At 36.5% G+C, this 19,504-nt stretch overlaps 1 protein-coding gene across 4 annotated transcripts in view; it reads left to right on the top strand.

Annotated features, from left to right (window-relative positions):
• The window catches only part of ERP44 (endoplasmic reticulum protein 44), a 94,380-nt gene that overhangs the window by 72,062 nt on the left and 2,814 nt on the right, over positions 1 to 19,504 (top strand). For all 4 annotated transcript variants that reach the window (XM_038552933.1, XM_038552934.1, XM_038552935.1 and 1 more), the window contains exons 9-11: positions 1,111 to 1,222; positions 2,175 to 2,316; positions 18,866 to 18,968. In XM_038552933.1, the coding sequence (XP_038408861.1) occupies positions 1,111 to 1,222; positions 2,175 to 2,316; positions 18,866 to 18,968 (357 nt within the window). The remainder of the gene's footprint in view (positions 1 to 1,110; positions 1,223 to 2,174; positions 2,317 to 18,865; positions 18,969 to 19,504) is intronic.

The raw sequence follows: 19,504 nt of genomic DNA, 5'->3' as shown, positions 1-19,504 counted from the left end.
ATAGTGTTGATGTTTGAAAACCTTGTGACTGTAATAAAACCCGCCAAATTGTATTAAAAATGATGAATTTTATGGTATGTGAGTTATATTTCAATTGAAAAAGGTAAATGTGACAAGAAGCTTAATAATTTATTCTGTATATGAGTGTAACAGGCTGCAACACGGAGACGGAAACCATTAAGCAAATTCATGTCCTAGAAGAAGATAGGTTCTAGTTTCAGTTTTTTTAGCATAAAGGATGTTTGTGTTTTTTGCTGCTACAATTCTTAAATTACAGAGAGACACGCAAAAGGATAGTTGATGGAAATAATTTTATTATAATAATTTTATTATGAAGCCCTTTCTGGGCTCTTTCTTATGAGTCAGAACTTAGCATTTGTCAGATAATAAATAAGTTGGCTATCTATATACATCATGTTTCTCTTGATTTTCTCCAGTAACAATAATACAAGTTTTTAAGGCATTCAATAATTTTTGAGGTACTTTCGTGTCCATACCTTGTATAGACATATACACATATATAGTAGCAGGTCCTTGTTAATAATTTGACGTCAATGCATTGTGTATAGGTAAAATCTTGTGGGGTTTTTGTCTTTTGTTCTGAATCAAACACTTTGCAGCTTTAAGTAGTTGTCATGTAAATGGAGTGGTTTTTGTAATAAACTTTAGAGGAATCATGTTTCCCAGTCAGTTAGATTTATTTGTTGCTGCTGCAGTCACTCAGTTTTTCAGTGTTATTTGTGAAGAATGAAAATACTAATCATGTTTATCCCACCCCAAAATCAGCATCTTGATCAAGAACCAGCATAGTTCCTCCTTTGGTCAGTTTTTAAATGTCATGGTTTCATCTAGAAGGAGCTGATAGACCAGCCCAAGTGGTTACTTTAAGACAGATCAGTTCCAGCAGTAGAGTAGGACATGTGGATCCTCTGAGTACCTCGGTACTTCAGGTAGATGGCTTGGGTTCCTTCTTCCATTAAGGCTAATGTTTGGACCTTTTTTTCTGGCATGTTGCAGTCATTATGCATGTGACATGGGTTGGGGTCAGATTGTTCATACCAAGAACAATGGCAAGGCCTGATAATTCTTATTGAATACTTTTGCATACAGGAATTGACAGAAGAAGGACTGCCTTTTCTCATACTCTTCCACATGAAAGAAGATACGGAAAGTTTAGAAATATTCCAGAATGAAGTAGCCCGACAATTAATAAGTGAAAAAGGTAGACAGATGAAGGTGTTTATTTTCAGCCTTTCTTCTGTCCCTCCCCTCCCCCATTACATTCATATCAATGTAAACATATTTGGGTTAAAAAATTTTATAAGTAATGTTAACTCTACTCAACCCCTGAATGTACACATCAACATGGGGGTGGGAGGCATTAGTAGAGATAATATGAAGCACTGGGTTTTTAAAAAACAAACAAACTATTAATAGCTCCTGAAATCAAATAGCATGGAAAGGGGGGTCATGAGTGGACAATGTTAGTTTTTCCTTCCAGCACTTTTGATACTTGAGCAGTCCCTTTCTAATGATGGATCGTCCCAGAGATATCACCAAACGAACTCACACAGTCTAACATTTACTTCTAAATGAAAGAATGTTGAGTAGTTCTCTGTGGAGTTCTCTAGACTGTCAGAAAGGAATTTGAGTTTTCACCCACTTTTCCTCTGTAGTTAGAGAAGCAAGTCAAACAAAATAAAGTGAGGGCATTGTATAGAGCAATGCTTTTTTTTTTTTTTTTCTTTAATCACTGAATAAGTATTTTGGGGTTGAATTATATTAAATGTCAACCAGTAGGAACTGGAAGGAGCTCTGTGAAGATGGTCCCTTGAGAACAGCTCATATGTCAGTTTCATGAACTGCTCACAACTGAGACCTGGATAGGTAATTGCCCATTTAAAGAAAATTAAAAAAATTCACTATAGCATTTGAATTCAGGTTGAGTTCATATAATTTCTAAGGAAATTATACTCTGCCCTAAGTACTGAAATTCTACCTCTTTTAAATGTTATAATATTTAGGTTGTAGTTTTTGTGACCTATATTACTCTAAAGCATGTTGGTTTTTAAAATTAATTAAATTAGTATGTCACTTTTCATGAACTTATAATCCTATGAGACTATAGTCAAGAAAATTCTAATCTATCTCTCCAAATTCTATTTCCTGTAAAGGTACAATAAACTTTTTACATGCTGACTGTGACAAATTTAGACATCCTCTTCTGCACATACAGAAAACTCCAGCAGATTGTCCTGTCATAGCTATTGACAGCTTTAGGCATATGTATGTTTTTGGAGACTTCAGGGATGTATTGTAAGTATTCTTTTTTTTTTTCCTTCTTTTTTACTTACTGATATGTGTCTCAAAAATGAACTTAAAACCATTGTTTGAATGTTTTAAATAGTCCTGTGTTAAACTAGTAATAGTTTGTTATTTGGATGGATAAGGTTTTATTTTTCACTCTAAAGTGTGGTATAATTGAGTGTGAGAATTATAATATATTCCTATAGAAATGCCAGCATTAAGTGATCCTAATGCTTTGGAGTAAACCGCTAAAAGAAAATTTTGCCCTTCCAGAAATTAGTTCTGAAATTTGGTGTTTGTCCGCATGTCAGGGAAAGTAGGTTATAGTCCTATATCAGATTAAAGGTTACTGGTAATATTGCTGCTCATTTGTGGGATTTAAGAGCCAGAAGATGGCCATGACTACGGGTTTCTGTGGGTATACAGCTACAGACCTTTCCAAGAACAGGTAAGTGTTCTGATTCCATTCTCAATTATCCATTCTCAGCTCTTCTTTGTATTAATGAATATGTAACCCTTGTAACTGCAACAGATATTAGATTTTTATCAGCTGAAATGTTAAATTTGGTGGTTAAAAATGGAGATGTTTCTTCATGTATGAAAATTTTAAGCAACAAGATTAATTCAAATTAGACCTTTTCTTTTAAATTTATATAAGTACCCTGTTTTATGTCCACAGATTAAATTGCACAGAGGATGATTTGAAATCCTATGGCAGAATGAGTTACCTCACTCACTATTCAGTATTTCATTATAGAGATGTAGTTGTTTGATAGAAGATTCTCAGTCTTACCGTATAGCAGACCTACATTTGAGTCCTACCTTGGTCAAGTCACTTAGCTTCTCTATTATTGTTTCTTTACACTTAAAATATGGTTGGTAGTACAACTTACCTGATGGGATTATTATGAAAATTAATGAGAGAGGAAGGTTGTGTCATGACCCATACAGTAGTAAAAAATTGTTTGTTTTACTTTGTCTATACTCAGAATAATACCGTTTGGCCTATTAATTCATTAAATATTTGTGCAGGTCTTCTGTAAATTTTTAAATAGACTTTTTTTTTTTTTAATTTTTTAAATTTTTATTTATTTATGATAGTCACAGAGAGAGAGAGAGAGAGAGAGGCAGAGACACAGGCAGAGGGAGAAGCAGGCTCCATGCACCAGGAGCCTGACGTGGGACTCGATCCCGGATCTCCAGGATCGCGCCCTGGGCCAAAGGCAGGCGCTAAACCGCTGCGCCACCCAGGGATCCCTTTCTGTAAATTTTTATTGTAAAATAAATACACATAACATAAAATTTACCATTTTAACCATTTTAAAGAGTAAAATTTGGTGGTATAAATTATGTTCACAATATTATACAATCATCACTAGTACTAGTTCCAGAACTTTTTCATTATCTTAAATAGAAATCCCATAACCCATTAAACAGTCACTTTGTATTCCACCTTCCTACAGTCCATGGCAGCCACTAATCCACTTTCTATTCTTGTGGATTTGTCTGTAATGGATATTTCATATAAGTGGCATCATATAATTTGTGATTCTTTGTGTCTGGCTTCTTTAACTTAGCATAACTTTTTCAAAGTTCATCAATATTTAGCAAATACCGGAGGTTCATTCCTTTTTATTGGTAAATAATACTTTGTTAAATAGGAATACCACATTTCTTCTATTTGTCAGTTAGTAAATTAAAAATTTTTTTGTTTAAATTCAATTAATTAACATATATTATTAGTTTCAGAGGTAGAGGTCATTACATCATGTGCCATCCTTAATGTTCATCACCCAGTTACCCTGTTCCCCAGCCTCCTCTGCCCCAGCGACCCTGTTTGTGTCCTATGATTAAGAGATTCTTGTGGATTCGTCTCCCTCTCTGATTTCATCTCGTTTTATTTTTTCCCTCTCTTCCCCTAGGATCCTGTTTTGTTTCTTAAATTCCACATATGGGTGAGATCCAGGTCTTCTGTATGACAGTCATTGTATAACATAAACCAAGTCATATAAACCAGTGGTTTAAAGTTTACTAAGATTGAGTCCTTGCCATCAACAAACTCACAACCAAGTACGAAAAGGGGACAAATAGAGTAACAGGCAGTTGTATTTTATTATATGAGAAGGGCTCTAACAGAGCTCAACAGGGAGATACTTGATCCAAGCTCTGGGGATGTAAATGCCTAATGTGGGTCCTAAAGTTCTGTACAGGTTCATCATGGATGGAGAAGGAGACAGGGCTTGGAGAAGGGGGATGTTGGCAGAAACAAGTAGGAGTTGGTGGCTGAATATGCATGGACGGGAGGGGGGGTACTGAGTGATGAGGCTATGAGAAGCAGTAGCTAGCTCATGAAAGCCCTGTGATGTGTAGGGAAGTTTGACATTATCCTGAAAACCCTATAGAGTCAGTGAAAGGTTTGAATCCGGAGGTTATTTTAAAAAATCACTCAGGTTGTAAACTGGAGAATAGAGGAGAGGGAATGAAAACAGAATCGAGGAGACTGATGAGTAATCCAAACAAGAGCTGATGCTAGATAACAAGGCGATGATTCTTGAATAAACAAATTACCTAAATAAATTCTGGCAGTAGCACTAAAGCTAGAGAGAAGCAGGAATCTTGAGATACTTTGTAGGTGGAATAGGAGGACTTGGTATCTTAATAAATGGGAGAAGAGAGCTATGAGTGATGGCCAGGAATCTGACTGGCACAGCTAAGTGGGTTAGCCATTAACTGAGCTAGAGAACTCAGTAGAGGAGCAGCTTTGTGGGAAAGGTAATGAGTTTTCTTTCTTGGCATATTGAATTTGAGGTGCCTATGGGCTACAAAGGAGGAGTTTCTAGCAGGGAGTTTACATGCTCCAGGATTCAACAAGGAGATAAGGGCGTGGGGTCTTGAACACATAAGGATGTAGCTGTAGTTACTGAAACAGATGAGATTACTTAGCACAAAGCTGAGCATGGAACCCTGATGAATACCCATATTTAAAGGGAAGACAGAAGATGGAAATATGTAAAAGACTAAGGAGGAGAAGGTATCAAAGAAATGAAAGAAAACCAGAAAAGAGTAATATGGTAATTGAGGAAGGAGCACTTTTAGCAGGAAGGAATGCTTAATCAGGAGGATGAAGGATTAGATTTGCCTCCCAAAAAAGGCTGTATTGCAGTGAATCAGAGTACTATTTGATGAGGAAATGAAAATTTGACAATTAAAATTGTCGCAAGAAGCTAACCTCTAAAGGGAAAGAAAAATAGGGGGATAGCTCGAGAGAGAGAGACATAGGATGATGGGAGGTTTTCACTTTTCTTTTTTTACCCCCTTGGGGTCCAGGAAACTAACCATGATAAAATGCTTGTGGGAAAGAATCAGATGGATTGAATGAAGAGTTATTGAAAAGATAGAAAAAAGAGGGGCTAATTGATCAAGCAGAGCTGTAAGGGGCACAGAGGGAATGAAATGCAAAGGAAAGAACCTTCTTTCTTTCCCATGAGAAAAAGAGGAAAGGAAAGGTGCATTTCTTTGGGGGTATTTGGGGATTCTGGTGTTAGTGACAGCGGCAGAAGACTGCAGAGGTTCCTGTCCAGCTCGTTTTTAACTGTGGCTAAGGAAACAAGATCTTTTACTGAGAGTGACAAGGCAAGAGGATAATGAGAGGCAAGACCATGCTGGATTTTACGAGGAAGAGTACTTATACCCAGAAATCCACCTGAAAGGTCTGGATCTTCCTAGCATCCTGGTGGGACTCCTACAGTCCCCTTAGCAAGCCTGTGAGCATTGACTCTTGGGCTAGATGGAAATGTCTGGTTGGGTGTCTTCTTCTCATTTCTTAGGCTTGCTTCCTGAAGCTATAAGCTCAGGCTGAAAGAATGAGCTTTTTAAGAAAGGGTAATTGTAGTGTCTGGGCTCTCTGCAGGTGCTTCCAGGCAGAGAGACTGTGCTTGGCATTAAAAATGCTACCTTATGCATGGATTGTTTATATGAAGTTGTTATCAGCACATTTCCCTACCTCTCATAGTGGATAAATCTCTGGTTGTTTACCTCTTTGTTTTCATTGCAGACTTCTAGCCCCAGTTATAAAGTCTCATATTAGTGGAAGTCAACAGGATACTGACTTTACTACCAGTCAGCAACCAGACCTTGCCCAACTTTGGCTTTTGTTCCTAGGAACCCTGTGTAACACCTCAAGGGACATCTGTGAGGATTTCCATCTTGGCTTTGTTAAGTTTTCTTCTCCAGTTTCTTCTCCAGTTCTTCTCCAGTGCTACTTTGGCACTTCTAATTCCATCTTGGTGTCTTTTGGTCAGAGAACCCAAGTAGGTGTATTCTTTATCTGACCCAGTCCCCCTATTCTCCAACTATAGTTTACTGGACCAAGAGGTGGGCACGTGGCCAAGAAAAACTCGTATGTCAGCTGGTAGCATTCTACTTATGCCCTGGTATAAAAAGAAACTGTGCCAGTAAGATTCTCAAAAGAAATCTGGAAATGAGAAGTAGTTCTCTCTCATTCTGCAAGTGTTTAATCCTGTGAGTAGGGAGGGAGATAGAAGTGACTATACTTGAAGCTCTTCGAAACAAATTACTTAATTTCTCCCTTAGGTGCCTGATTTTCCCTCCTAGGCACTGTTCACTCTAATATTTTTTTAATTGTAAGGAGGCACATGCTGCGTGAGCTACAAACTGAGCCTATGTGAATAGATGTTGTTGTTAAAAATCAAATAAAATATGTAGCAAAGTGAATCTGACACATTTAATAGCTTGCATAATTGTTATTGTGCTGCATGGTAATTAAAGCTTAAATGATAACCAGTTTCCATAAATTACTGTAATTACTCTTATTTTAGTAACTCAGCATTTCTGGGGTCAGTTGGAGGAAGTGTGGTTGTGATAAGGAGCAAGAAAGCAGATTTATGGCACACAGGGCCCTCCCATGGCAGGTAGGCATGGGGTTGAGGGAGGGGGATGTGCTACCAGTGTTCTGTTCCCCTCTCCCTTATTTCAGAGAAACCTGAGCCTTAGGGAGGTAACATAACCATCAAGGCCACACAGCTAACTAGCGGGAGGCCTGGGATTTGTGTCCCAGCATACTGAATCCAGAGTCCCAAGCTCTGATGTATCATGTCAAAGCAGTTACATTTCAGTGCATACGAAAAGTGGTGTGTGAATGTGAAAGATGTTTGAAGAAATAGTACTTGTACCTGAAACTAAATCTTGGATCTGTGAATCTTCGGTTGTTTGCCCTGTAGATGGACCAGATTGATTCCTTGCCAAATGTAAAGGGAAAGGTTTTACAGGTAGAGGAAAAGGAATGGAGGGTAATTTAGGGAGCTAAGAGCACCTAAGGGCAGGTCTAGGAAACGGTCCCAGGAGAAGAAACTAGATCATGGGGTGTGGTAGAAGCTGTTGAAGGACTTTCAGGAGAAACTCCCCTTCTAAAAAATTGTGACCAGCAAATAACCTTCCCATCTGCACCTTTGGTAAAATTTACATAGATACTACCTACCGCTGGAGCCCCGGTGATGGGAAAAAGCAGAACAGGCTTCAGGTCATTCCTGGGAAAATGGAACAGGCTCCATAATGCCGCGTCCCCTAGCTCTGGGATCTAGGTCATTTATCCCAGGTCACGAAATCACTGAAAATTATCATAGTTCCTTAAACTACTTGGTCTGGGAAACTTGGTAGCAGCTGATTGGCTGCATTAGTGGCAGGGTGAGGGGCGGCTGTGGTGAGATGAGAGGGGCAGGGCAAAACTAAAGATGGGGGTGCGTATCTCACAAATTCATCTGCTATGACAAATTAGCCTGCCTTCTTGAATTTGGAGGGAGCAAAACAGGAATTGGGCGGAACGATGAACACTTGGAGAGATAGGTAGAAGAAAACCTTTTTTTTTTTTGAAGATTTTATTGATTTATTCATGAGAGAGAGAGAGAGAGAGAGAGAAACAGGCAGAGGGAGAAGCAGGCTTCATGCAGGGAGCCCGACGTAGGACTCATCCCAGGACCCCGGGATCACGCCCTGAGCTGAAGGCAGACGCTCAACTGCTGAGCCACCCAGGTGTCCCTTAGAAGAAAACTTTTAAACCAGGTCACCATTAGGTCTCTTTTAACTCTGAAAATTTAGTTTTGTTCTTCAGGATCTAGAGGTTCCTTTCCCCTTCCCACCCCATGAGGCTTTTTTTAAGTGGAAAAAACAGGTACTGAAGAGAGCTTCTTAAAAGGCAAATTTTATTTAGTTTTTATTATCTCTTGCTATACCAACTGCTTTATGACAGCATTAGATGTTCAGTAAATGTTTTGATTAATTTGCTGTTAGTTTAATCTGCTTATTTTATGTTTAAGTGTTTGACTACTTGGATATATATCTGCACATCTGGAATACGTCCTAGTATTTATCAGCTGGCCATTCTCCCGGTTTTCCTCCTCTCCTCTTCACCTCTGTAGTTGTGATTTCTCTGAATGTGTCTCTCCTGTCAGCCACTGGGCAGTATATACAGTGAGCTGGGTCCCTAAACACCATTTTTACTCTCATGTGATATGCTTATCATAAAACTTACATTCATTACCTTCTTATAAGTACTGTTTATAAGTCGTTACACTACATTTTACCTTATTTGGCCCTGCCAGCAAAATAGACATGAAACTCTGACAGAGGCAGACCCTGTAGCAGCTCCACTTTATACGTTATGTGTATTCTCAGTTTCTGGAAGAAGAATATAAAATGGGTATTATTTCTACTTTTACAATGAAGGACTTAAGCTCAGAGATTTAGTAACTTTACTAAAGCCAAGTCAGTAAAGAGGCAAATATAGCTCACAATTAGGTGCTCAGACTCTAGATCCAGACTGCTTAGATTCTAATCCCAATCTCTTACCAGTCTTACCAGTCTAACTGCCAGTCTAGTTATTATCACTCTGGGCGATTTCTTAGTACCTCTATACCTTAGTTTCCACATCTATAGAATGGGAATACTAATAGTATCTACTTCATAAGGCTGTTGTGGTCATTAAATGAATGTGTAGATCTGTAGCTCTTAGTGTCTGATACATGGTTAAGTATTGTGATAAGGCTCTATTGCCTGTATTACAGGAAATAATCAGATTTAAATCCAAGTCATTAGACTATAAAAACAATACAATTAAGTAAGCAGGCATCGTTTTCATTTTATACATCAGAAAGCTGATGCTCAAAGAGGTTAGGTAATTTAAGTGGCAAAATACTGTTATACAATACATTAAATGTAAATACATTACATTAAATGAGTTTGTACTACATTGTTATATAAGTTAAGTTAAAAAGTCGAGTAAACAATATTAGGAAATTGAATCCAGGGACGCCAGGGTGGCTCAGTGGTTAAGCATCTGCCTTCGGCTCAGGTTGTGATCCCAGGGTCCTGGGGTTGAGTCCCACACTGGGCTCCCTGCATGGAGCCTGCTTCTCCCTCTGCCTGTCTCTAACTCTCTCTCTCTGTTTCTCATGAATAAATAAATAAAATCTTCAAAAAAAAAAAAAAAAGGAAATTGAATCCAGCAATATAGAAAAAACAATGTAAAATTAAGTGAGCTTTATCCTAAATATGCAAGGCTAGTCCAACATTCAGAAACCAGTCAGTGTAATTCAGCATATTAATGAATAACCAAAAAACAACCGATCACATTAATACATGTTGAAGCATTTAACAAAATTCAACATCCGTTCATAACAAAAATGCTTAACAAACTAGGAGTTTATGGAAACTTCTCAGTCTAATAAGAGATATTTGTAAAAACCTGCAGCTAATATATCTAATGGTGAAAGACTGAATAGTTTCCCATTAAGATCAGGAACCAGGCAAAGATGTTTACTGTTTTAGTGTATGTGTGCATTAAACATATCATTTGTTCCTTATTTCTGAGTATAAAAAATTTATGTTCTTTGTGGATAATTCTGAAAGTTAATAAAATGCCAAAGAATAAATTAAAAATCACCCATAAATCCACAAACCAGAGATCTAGACACATGTGCGTGTTATAATCAGGGCCATGCTATTTTATGAATTATCTTTTTAATTTATCCACACATAAACATCTTCCCATGTGATTTAAATTTTTTCTTTTACTTTTATTGGCTAGTTTTCCTCCTAATGGGTTTGTTTCAGGATTTGACTTGTTGTTTGAATCCAGGTTTTCCCGTGAGCAAATAACATACTGCTACTAATGGAACTTTACCAAACTTGTCCTCATTAAGACTCTTGTAGTTTTTGGTGCAGTGGAGCACCCCCTGGTTGAGTTCTGTGACACACCACCCTAGTTTTCCTTTCTTTTTTTGGCTCTTTCATTGTTTTTTACTGATTGTTTCTTGTCTTGTCTTTGTCTTTCTTTGAGCCCTTGTAGTAATAATCATAGAGTTGTGCTGTCCAGTAGGATAGCTAGCTGCTAGCCCTGTATGAATAGTCAAGTTTTAATTAAAATGATGTAAAATTTTATTTTATTTTTTTTATTTTATTTATTTATTTTTTTTAAATTTTTATTTATTTATGATAGTCACACAGAGAGAGAGAGAGAGAGGCAGAGACACAGGCAGAGGGAGAAGCAGGCTCCATGCACCGGGAGCCCGACGTGGGATTCGATCCCGGGTCTCCAGGATCGCGCCCTGGGCCAAAGGCAGGCGCTAAACCGCTGCGCCACCCAGGGATCCCAAAATGATGTAAAATTTTAAAGTCAGTTTCTCAGGTGCTGAAGGGCTCAGTGGCCACATGTAGGAAGTGGCTACTGAATATGACAGCGTAGATAATATTTTCTGTCTTCACTGTAAGTTCTGTTGGGTAGCTCTATTGCTGTCAGAGGGTATGCAGTTGTAAAGAACAGAAACTCACTCCAAGGAGCTCAAAAGTGAAGCGTTTGTGCTGGAAACTATAGGAACATAACCAGGTGCAGCTGGCCTGCACTGCTGGAGAGTGCTGGGGCAGCTACTCCCTTCCCTTCCTCTGGGGTCCAGAGCTCTTCTCTTGGCTCCTCACTTCACATCTGCTCCATCCCCTCTCCGGATACCAGCTTCTTCCTCTGCCCTGCCAAAACTTCTGCATGGATGTGGTTTTGATTCACCACGACAGGATGTAGCCTGAACTCCATATGACCTTGTAACTCTAATCATCTCACTGTGCTTCCTATATCTCCTATATCTCTTAGTTCATATTCTCCAGACATCTGGCTCAAATCCTTCTCTACCCCAAGTTATTTGTCTTCCCCCTCTTTTTTTCAGCTTTATTGAGGTAGAGTTGACAAAAACTGCTGATATTTAAGGTGTATAATGTGATTACTTTGTTATATGTATACACTGAAATAATTACCAAAATCAAGCAAATTAATGTATCCATTACCTCACTTACCTTTTTTTTTTTTTTTTTTTTTTTTTTTGGTGAGAAGTTAAAATCTACATACTCTCTTAACAAATACACTACAGTATTAATAACTGTAGTCACCATGCTGTACATTAGATCCTCTAGAATATATTCTTCCTGTAGCTGAAACTTTGTACCCTTTAACCAACATTTTCCCATTTTCTCTCACTCTAGTCCCTTGTAACTATTAGTCTACTCTCTGCTTCTGTAAGTTCTGCTCTTTTAGATTCCACATATAAGTAAAATCATGCGGTGTTTGTCTTTCTGTGTCTGGCTTATCTCACTTAGCATAATGTCCTCCAGGTTCATCCATGTTGTTGTAAATGATAGGATTTGCTTCTTTATTAAGGCTAAACAATATGTGTGTGCATGCCATATTTTCCTTATCTATTCATCAGTAGATGGATATTGGGTTGTTTCTCAATCTTGGCTATTAAGAGTAATGCTGCAGTGAACATGGGAGTGAAGGTAACTCTTTAACACAGTGCCTTGATCTCCTTTGGGTATATATCCAAAAGTGGGATTTGGGGGCCAAATCGTAGTTCTATTTTTAATTTTTTGAGTAACCTCCATACCTCCATAGTGGGCGTATCAGTTTACATTCCCACGAACAGTGTACAAGGGTTCCCTCTTCTCCATATCCTGGCCAACACTTACCTTTTGTCTTCTTGATAAAAGCCATTCTAACAGGTGTGAGGTGATAGCTCATTCTGGTTTTGATTTCCATTTTCCTGATTAGTGATATTGAGCACAACAGTACATGTACTTGTTGGCTTTTTGTATGTTTTCTTTTGAGAAATGTCTTTTCAGGTCCTTTGCCCATTTTTAAATCAGGTTGTTTTCTTGTTCTTGAGTTGCTTTAGTTCCTTTTGTTTTTTTGGATATTAATCCCTTATCTGGTAGATGGTTTGCAAATATTTTCTCCCATTTTGTAGGTTATCTCTTCATTCTGTTGTTTCCTTTGCTGTGCAGAAGCTTTTTAGTTTGATGCCACCACATTTGTTGGTTTTTGCTTTTCGTTGCCTGTGCTTTTGGGGTCCTATCCAAAAAATAATTGTCCAGACCAGTATCAAGAAGCTTTTCCCCTGTTTTCTTTTAGGGCCATAGTTTGTCAGGTCTCACATTTAAATCTTAAATCCATTTTGAGTTGATTTTTATGTATGGCGTGAAATAATGGTTCAATTTAATTTTTCTGCTGGTGGCTATCCAATTTTGCCAACACCATTTATTTAAAAGACCATCCTTGGGGTGCCTGGGTGGCTCAATCAGTTAAGCGTCCGACTATTGATTTCAGCTTGGATCATGAGAACGAGCCCTGCATCAGGCTCCATGCTGAGTGTGGGCCCTGCTTAAGATTCTCTCTCTAGTAGTCACTTATTTAGTTAAGTGGCTGACTCTTGGTTTTGGCTCAGGTCATGACCTCAGGGTCATGGGATCAGCATGGAGTCTGTTTATCCCTCTCCTAGCCCCTCTGTCCCTCTCCCACACACAGTCTCTCTGAAATAAATATTAAAAAATATATATCTCCCTCTGCCCCTCCCCTCTGCTCATCCTCTTTCTCTTTAAAATACCATCCTTTCCACATTGTGTATTCTTGGCACCTTTGTCAAAGATCAGTTGACTATGAATGTGTGGATTCATTTCTGGGCTTTCCATTATGTTCCATTGGCTTATGTCTTTTTATACCAGTACTATACTGTCTTGATAACTATAGCTTTATAGTATATTTTGAAATCATACAGTATGATACCCCTCGTCTTTGTTCTTCTTGCCTGAGACTTCTTTTGCTTTGGCTATATTTAGGGTCTTTTGTGGTTCCATACGGATTGCAGGATTTTTTCTGTTTCTGTGATAAATGCCATTGGAGCTTTGATAGGGATTGGACTGAATCTGTAGAGGGCTTTATGCTTTAGGCAGTATGGACATTTTAACAATATTAATTCTTCCAATCGATGAACTCAGGATATCTGTCCATTTATTTGTGTCTTCTTCCATCAGTGTTTTACAGTTTTCAATATATAGCTCTTTCACCTCCTTGGCTAAATTTATTCCTAAGTATTTTATTGTTTTTGATAAAGATGTCCTCTCAGAAACAAACTGAGGGTTGCTGGGGAGAAGGGGAAATTCTGTAACTGGGTGATGGGTATTAAGGAAGGCACGTGATGTAATAAGCACTGGGTACAAGACTGATGAACCACTGAACTCTACCTCTGAAACTAATAATACAGTATATGTTTATTGAATTAAAAAAAAAAGATGACCACTCTCACCAGTTGTATTTTAGTACAATACTCGAAGTCCAAGCAAGTATCATAGGACAAAAAAGTAACCAAAAAAAGTGTCTGGACTAGAAAGAAACTTTCTTTGTAGACAACATGGTTGTGTATGTAGAAATGCCTAATAAATTTGCAAGAAAGCTCCTACAGCTAATTAGTGATTTCAGCAAGATAGAAGGTCATCTTTTAAAAAGTCACTTTTATTTCTATATATTAACAACGAACATTTGGAAACCCAAAAACGTTTAAACTGCCATTCATAATAGGCTCCAAAAGAAAAAAGAAAAAAGAACTATGTATACATCTAACAGAAAACTGCAAAACACCAATGAAAGAAATCAAAGATGACAAAAATAAATGGAGAAACATACTGTGTTCATGGATTAGAAGACTTGATACTGTTAATGTTGATGTCACTCAAGTTTATAGATTTAATGCAATTTCAGTCAAAATCTAAGATTTTTTTGTAGATATAACTGATTCTAAAATTTATATGGAGAGGTAAAACTAGAATAATAGAAACAAAACAATTGAAAAAGAAACAAAAGACTCATAATACCCGATTTTAAGACCTACAATACAAGCTAAAATATTTATGATAGCGTAGTATCAGTGAAAAAAATAGGTACAAGTTGCTGTGGAAAAGAATAGAGAGTCTAGAAATGGCACACAATAGTGATTTTTTTTAAAGATGTAAAGACAATTCAATGGAGGGAGACAATCTTTTCAATAAATGACGCTGTACCACCTTAACATCTTCATACCATAAAAGAAACAACTCCTATAAAAAATTAATTCTGAATTGATTGTAGACCTAAATGTGAAAGGTAAAACTGTAAAATTCTTAGAAGTAAATTAGAAACTCTTTCTGACCTGAGCTCTTGGTATGCCCAAAGGACTATCCATAAAAGAAAAAATTGATAATTGGCTTTCTACAAATTAAAAACTTTTGCTCCATTAAAGATACTGTTAGAATGCAAAGAAGATATACAAATGGCAAATAAGTACATGAAGAGGTACTCAACATCATTAGACATTAGAGAAATGCAAATTAAAACCACAGTGAGATCCTATTATATATTTTTTAGAATGGCTAAATTTAAGTACTTAAAATACCAAGTGAGACTATGGAGCAGCTGGATCTCTTATACATTGCTGGTGGGGTTGCAAAATGATACAGCTACTCTAAACAATTTGGCAGGTTTTTTAAAAAGTTAAACATATACCTTCCATATAAGCTAGTATTTTTCCTAGAGAAATGAACTTAACGTTCACACAAAAACTTGTGTACAAAAGTTTGTGGTAGCATTGTTCAGAATTACCAAAATCTTGAAAGAACCCAAATACTCTTCAGCGGGTGAAAGGATAAACTAATTGTGGTATATCCACTCAGTGGAATGCTTATTCAATAAATAAAGGAAAAGAGTTACACATGCAACAGAATGGATGAATCTCAAAAGCAGTATGCTAAATAAAAGAAGCCAGTCAGTCTCATGGTTACATGCTGTATGATTCCAAGTACAAGTCATTTTGGAAAAGGCAGATTATAGGAACAGAGAACAGATCAGTGGTTGGCAGGAGTTAGGGGGAAGTAGAGGGTCTTACCAAAAAAAAGGGTGTTGGAATAGTTATGTATCCTATTTGTGGAGATAGTAACTAGATGTTATATGCATATGTTAAAACTCAGAACTATAAGCCTGGAAGAGTAAATTCCACTGTGTGTTAATTTTTAAAAATAAAAATGCTTCTCACTGTGATACATATGTCAAAGTTCATTTAATGATACTTAACCTCTGTGCATTTCATTGTCCCTAAATTTTGCATCACCTGAAAATAAAAATTGAAAACAAACAGAAAAGTGTTTGGAAGGTAGGAAAGAAACACTTAGGTGTTCTAATTAGAAGAACTGTACCCTAAAGTATGAAAATACAATAGAATTTATAATGGCAAGGATCCATTTATTTTCCTTTTTAACACATAACCATGTTGTCTGTTTTCTTGACAATATACTGTGATTCACTGATTGCTACTTAATAATGATGGATAGTTTCTGGCCACAAGCTACATAAGAGCTCTTTTGTAATCTGTTTTTCTACCCATCAATTCCGATTCATTGTATCTCCCTTTGCCTTTTGCTACAATTCTCTCATCTGTTGACAAGGGGAAAGAATCAAGTTAGGAAAAAATCTGTTTTCAGTGTTCTCTATGAATTTGTTACATTTAAGATTTAATCATAAATTATTTTTTGACTAGCAAACGCAAGTTACACTGTTGATTGGGATTGTCTTTGGATTTTATAAAATAATAAACTTAACAGAGCCTTTATCTTAAATATTAGAGACCATTCTTTGATTTGAATGGAAATATTGTAGCACTTTGCTTGGGTGACAGTAGATGATGTCATATTAAATTTAAATTGATCTCCTCTGAGTGTTTATCTTTAGTGCATGTGCAATTTCTTCAGCACCAGAGAACCTTTCAGAGGCATTCTGTCAATACAGCTACCTGACAGTCATTTGTATTTGTAAACTGTGCATTTGGCACCTGCTGGTCTCTTGCATTGGAGCTAGTGGGGAGCCAAAATGGGTGTACAATGAAGTTATTGGTTGGTACATCTCAGTGGGAATTATTGAAGGGAAGAAACAGCACTTGCAGGACCTCAGGAGAGGATAAAAAGAAACTAGGAGTATTAACACAAGCCAGCTATTCTTTGCTCCCAAAAAAGGATGATTTAAAAAGTGAGGCAGTTCTACCAAAGTCAAGTGTTTATGGACCTGCATTTTAATTCTTGTTAAGAGATACGAGGAAAGGTTTCTAATTAAAATCTATAATGCATTTTAAAAATTTCAAGATTTCAGTAGAAGACTGAGAATTCATATAAGCAGAAATATAAAAATTGCGGAAAAATGCTTAATTTCTGAAGAAATGGAAATTAAAATGCAGGTGTCTTTTTATTTGTCATAGTAAAACAAACTTTAATACAAAAGAAACATGTTGGCAAGACTTCAAAGAACAGGTAGACAAGTAGCAACAAGAACTAATGTTTTGTAGGTGTAACTTGCCCACACTTAGAAAAGTTATTTACTCAACAGATTTCTCCTCAACTTATGATAGTTTGATTTAAAATGTTTTTGCTTGATGGTGGTGCAAAAGCAATACACAGTTAGTACTTTGAATTTTGTTCTTTCCCAGGCTAGTGATGTGCACTAAGATACTCTCTTTGCTGGTGGTGAGCAGTGAGCCACAGCTCCCAGTAAGCCTCATGGTCCCAGGCATCAACAACTGACACACTTAATATACCCATGCAACCATTGTTTATCACTTTCAGTACAGAATTAAACAAATTACATGATATTAAATACTTTATTATAAAATGGGCTTTGTGTTAGATGATTTTGCTCAAGTAGGGTATTTTAAGTGTTCTGAACACATTTTAGGGTAGGCTGGATATATTAAATGTATTTTCCATTTAGGATTTTTCAATGTAGGATAGGGTTATTGGGCTGTATCCCCCTTGTAAGTTGAGAAAGATCTATATTCTTTATTGGATACAACTCAAGGAAATAATTACAAAGAAAAAAAGGCTGATAGGTGGATATGCTTTAGTCTTTTTTGCTGTAAGGCATGTCTCTGTGCTGCAAGTTTGCTCATAGTGTGACTGGTAATTAGAGGAATAATGTTAATATAAATGAATGGTGTTCATATTATTTTCCTCAGAATGTTTTGAAACTATCAAAGAAAAGTTTTTTCACCACTAAACAGAATTTAGGGGCGCTTGGGTGGTTCAGTTGGTTCAGTGACTTGTTTTCGGCTTTGGGTCATGATCTTGGGGCCCTGAGATCAAGCTCCACACTGGTGCTCTGTGCTCAGTGAGGAGGCTGCTTCTCTCCCTCTGCCACATCCTCTACTCACATGTGTGCATCCTTTCTCTAAAATATTTTTTTAAAAAAGAAAATGCTTTAGTGGTGTATGAAGACCTCTTCCAACCTAAAAAGGAGGGACAGTTTCATGGCCTTGAGAAATACTTTGCTTTTCACAATGTTAAGCTATCCAGTGGAGCTACCCATATAGTTGAAGAAGTTGTGAGATTTTGCCTTTTGCTAAAAAAAAAAAAAAACCAAAACCATAGAAAAACTACACCCTGGTTTAAACTATTTTGGTAAAATTGGTTCCACTGGCAGTGAATGCCCTCAAGGACCTCAGTTTATATCTTGAGAAAGGACCTATTTGCTCCAGATTAAGGCTACAGAGGATCACCTGGCTGACACAGTGGTAGGCTAAACAGTACTAGTAGTTTTGTTCTAGGCTCTTCATAGTAAGTACTCTGGTTGTAAAGTTACATAGTTTCAAGTGGTTAGCCCCTAATGCTATTTTTCTCTTGAGCCCTGTTATTTTTAGTGTGATTGTGCAGAACATGAGGTTTTTAAGTTTTATATATATATATTATATATATATTATATATATGTTATGTATGTATTTTTAAGTTATATATATTTTAAGGAAAAAATATAATTTTATACATATTTCATATATATGTTATTTAAGTATTGTTATTTTAAGTTATATATATTTAAGTTATATATATATTTATATATATATATTTTTTTTTTAAGGAAAAAATATAAATTCCCAACAATTAGGAATGGTTAAGTTTTAGGACAACATCTTGATAGATTCTAATGCATCTTAAATATTAAATAAGCATAGAAAAATTTCTGAAACAAGTGCAAGAATTAGAACACAAAACTGAACATCTATATTTCATGATTATAACTGTTTAAAATGTTTGCATCGGTATGGTAGGATTGTAGGTAAAATTTAAAGAAAAAAATTTTAATGTGTGAACCTGATAAAATAGAGGTAAGTCCATTTTAACAGTTTAAGCTAAATTTTTATTTTACTTTTAATTTCAGAATTCCTGGAAAGCTAAAGCAATTCGTATTTGACTTACATTCTGGGAAACTGCACAGAGAATTCCATCATGGTCCTGACCCAACTGATATAGCCCCAGGACAGGTAGGACTCTTGTTTTTCAGTGGGAACTCTTTTTCAGTTAGCTTTGAAGAGGATCTAAAGCTCTTATACAAGGTTGAGTTTCTGCTTCTAAAGATCTTTATAATGAAATTCTGAACATACTCAAGATAATAAATTCTATTCCTTTTAAAATTAATTTTTAAAATTATGTAACTTCAGAAAAGTTGCAAGAATGATACAGTATAATTTCTTGATCACATAAACTGATGTGGTATATATCCTCTGTGGAATTTGGGTAAAAGGATTAAATACAGTTGGCTCCAAATACAGAAGCAAGAGGTAAGAACTAGAAGCACATAGATCAGTGAAGAAGTCAATGGATTCCATTAACTGGTCAAGTCTTCCTTAGGGCCAGATTGACCATACTATAAAGAAAATAATGATTCGTTATTCTTGCTAAACCATCCTAAGCACCTTCACTGGTGCTCAAAACTTAAGTTGTTTTTTTTTTTTTTTTTTTTATGTTGGCAAATTGAACACCAATAAAAAATAAATTTATTAAAAAATAATAAAAATAA

The sequence above is a fragment of the Canis lupus genome, chromosome 11 (assembly GCF_011100685.1).
Source record: "Canis lupus familiaris isolate Mischka breed German Shepherd chromosome 11, alternate assembly UU_Cfam_GSD_1.0, whole genome shotgun sequence".
NCBI classification, from domain to species: Eukaryota; Metazoa; Chordata; class Mammalia; order Carnivora; family Canidae; genus Canis; species Canis lupus.
The sequence above is the reverse complement of the archived record's forward strand: the minus strand, read 5'-3'. Positions and strand labels throughout refer to the sequence as shown.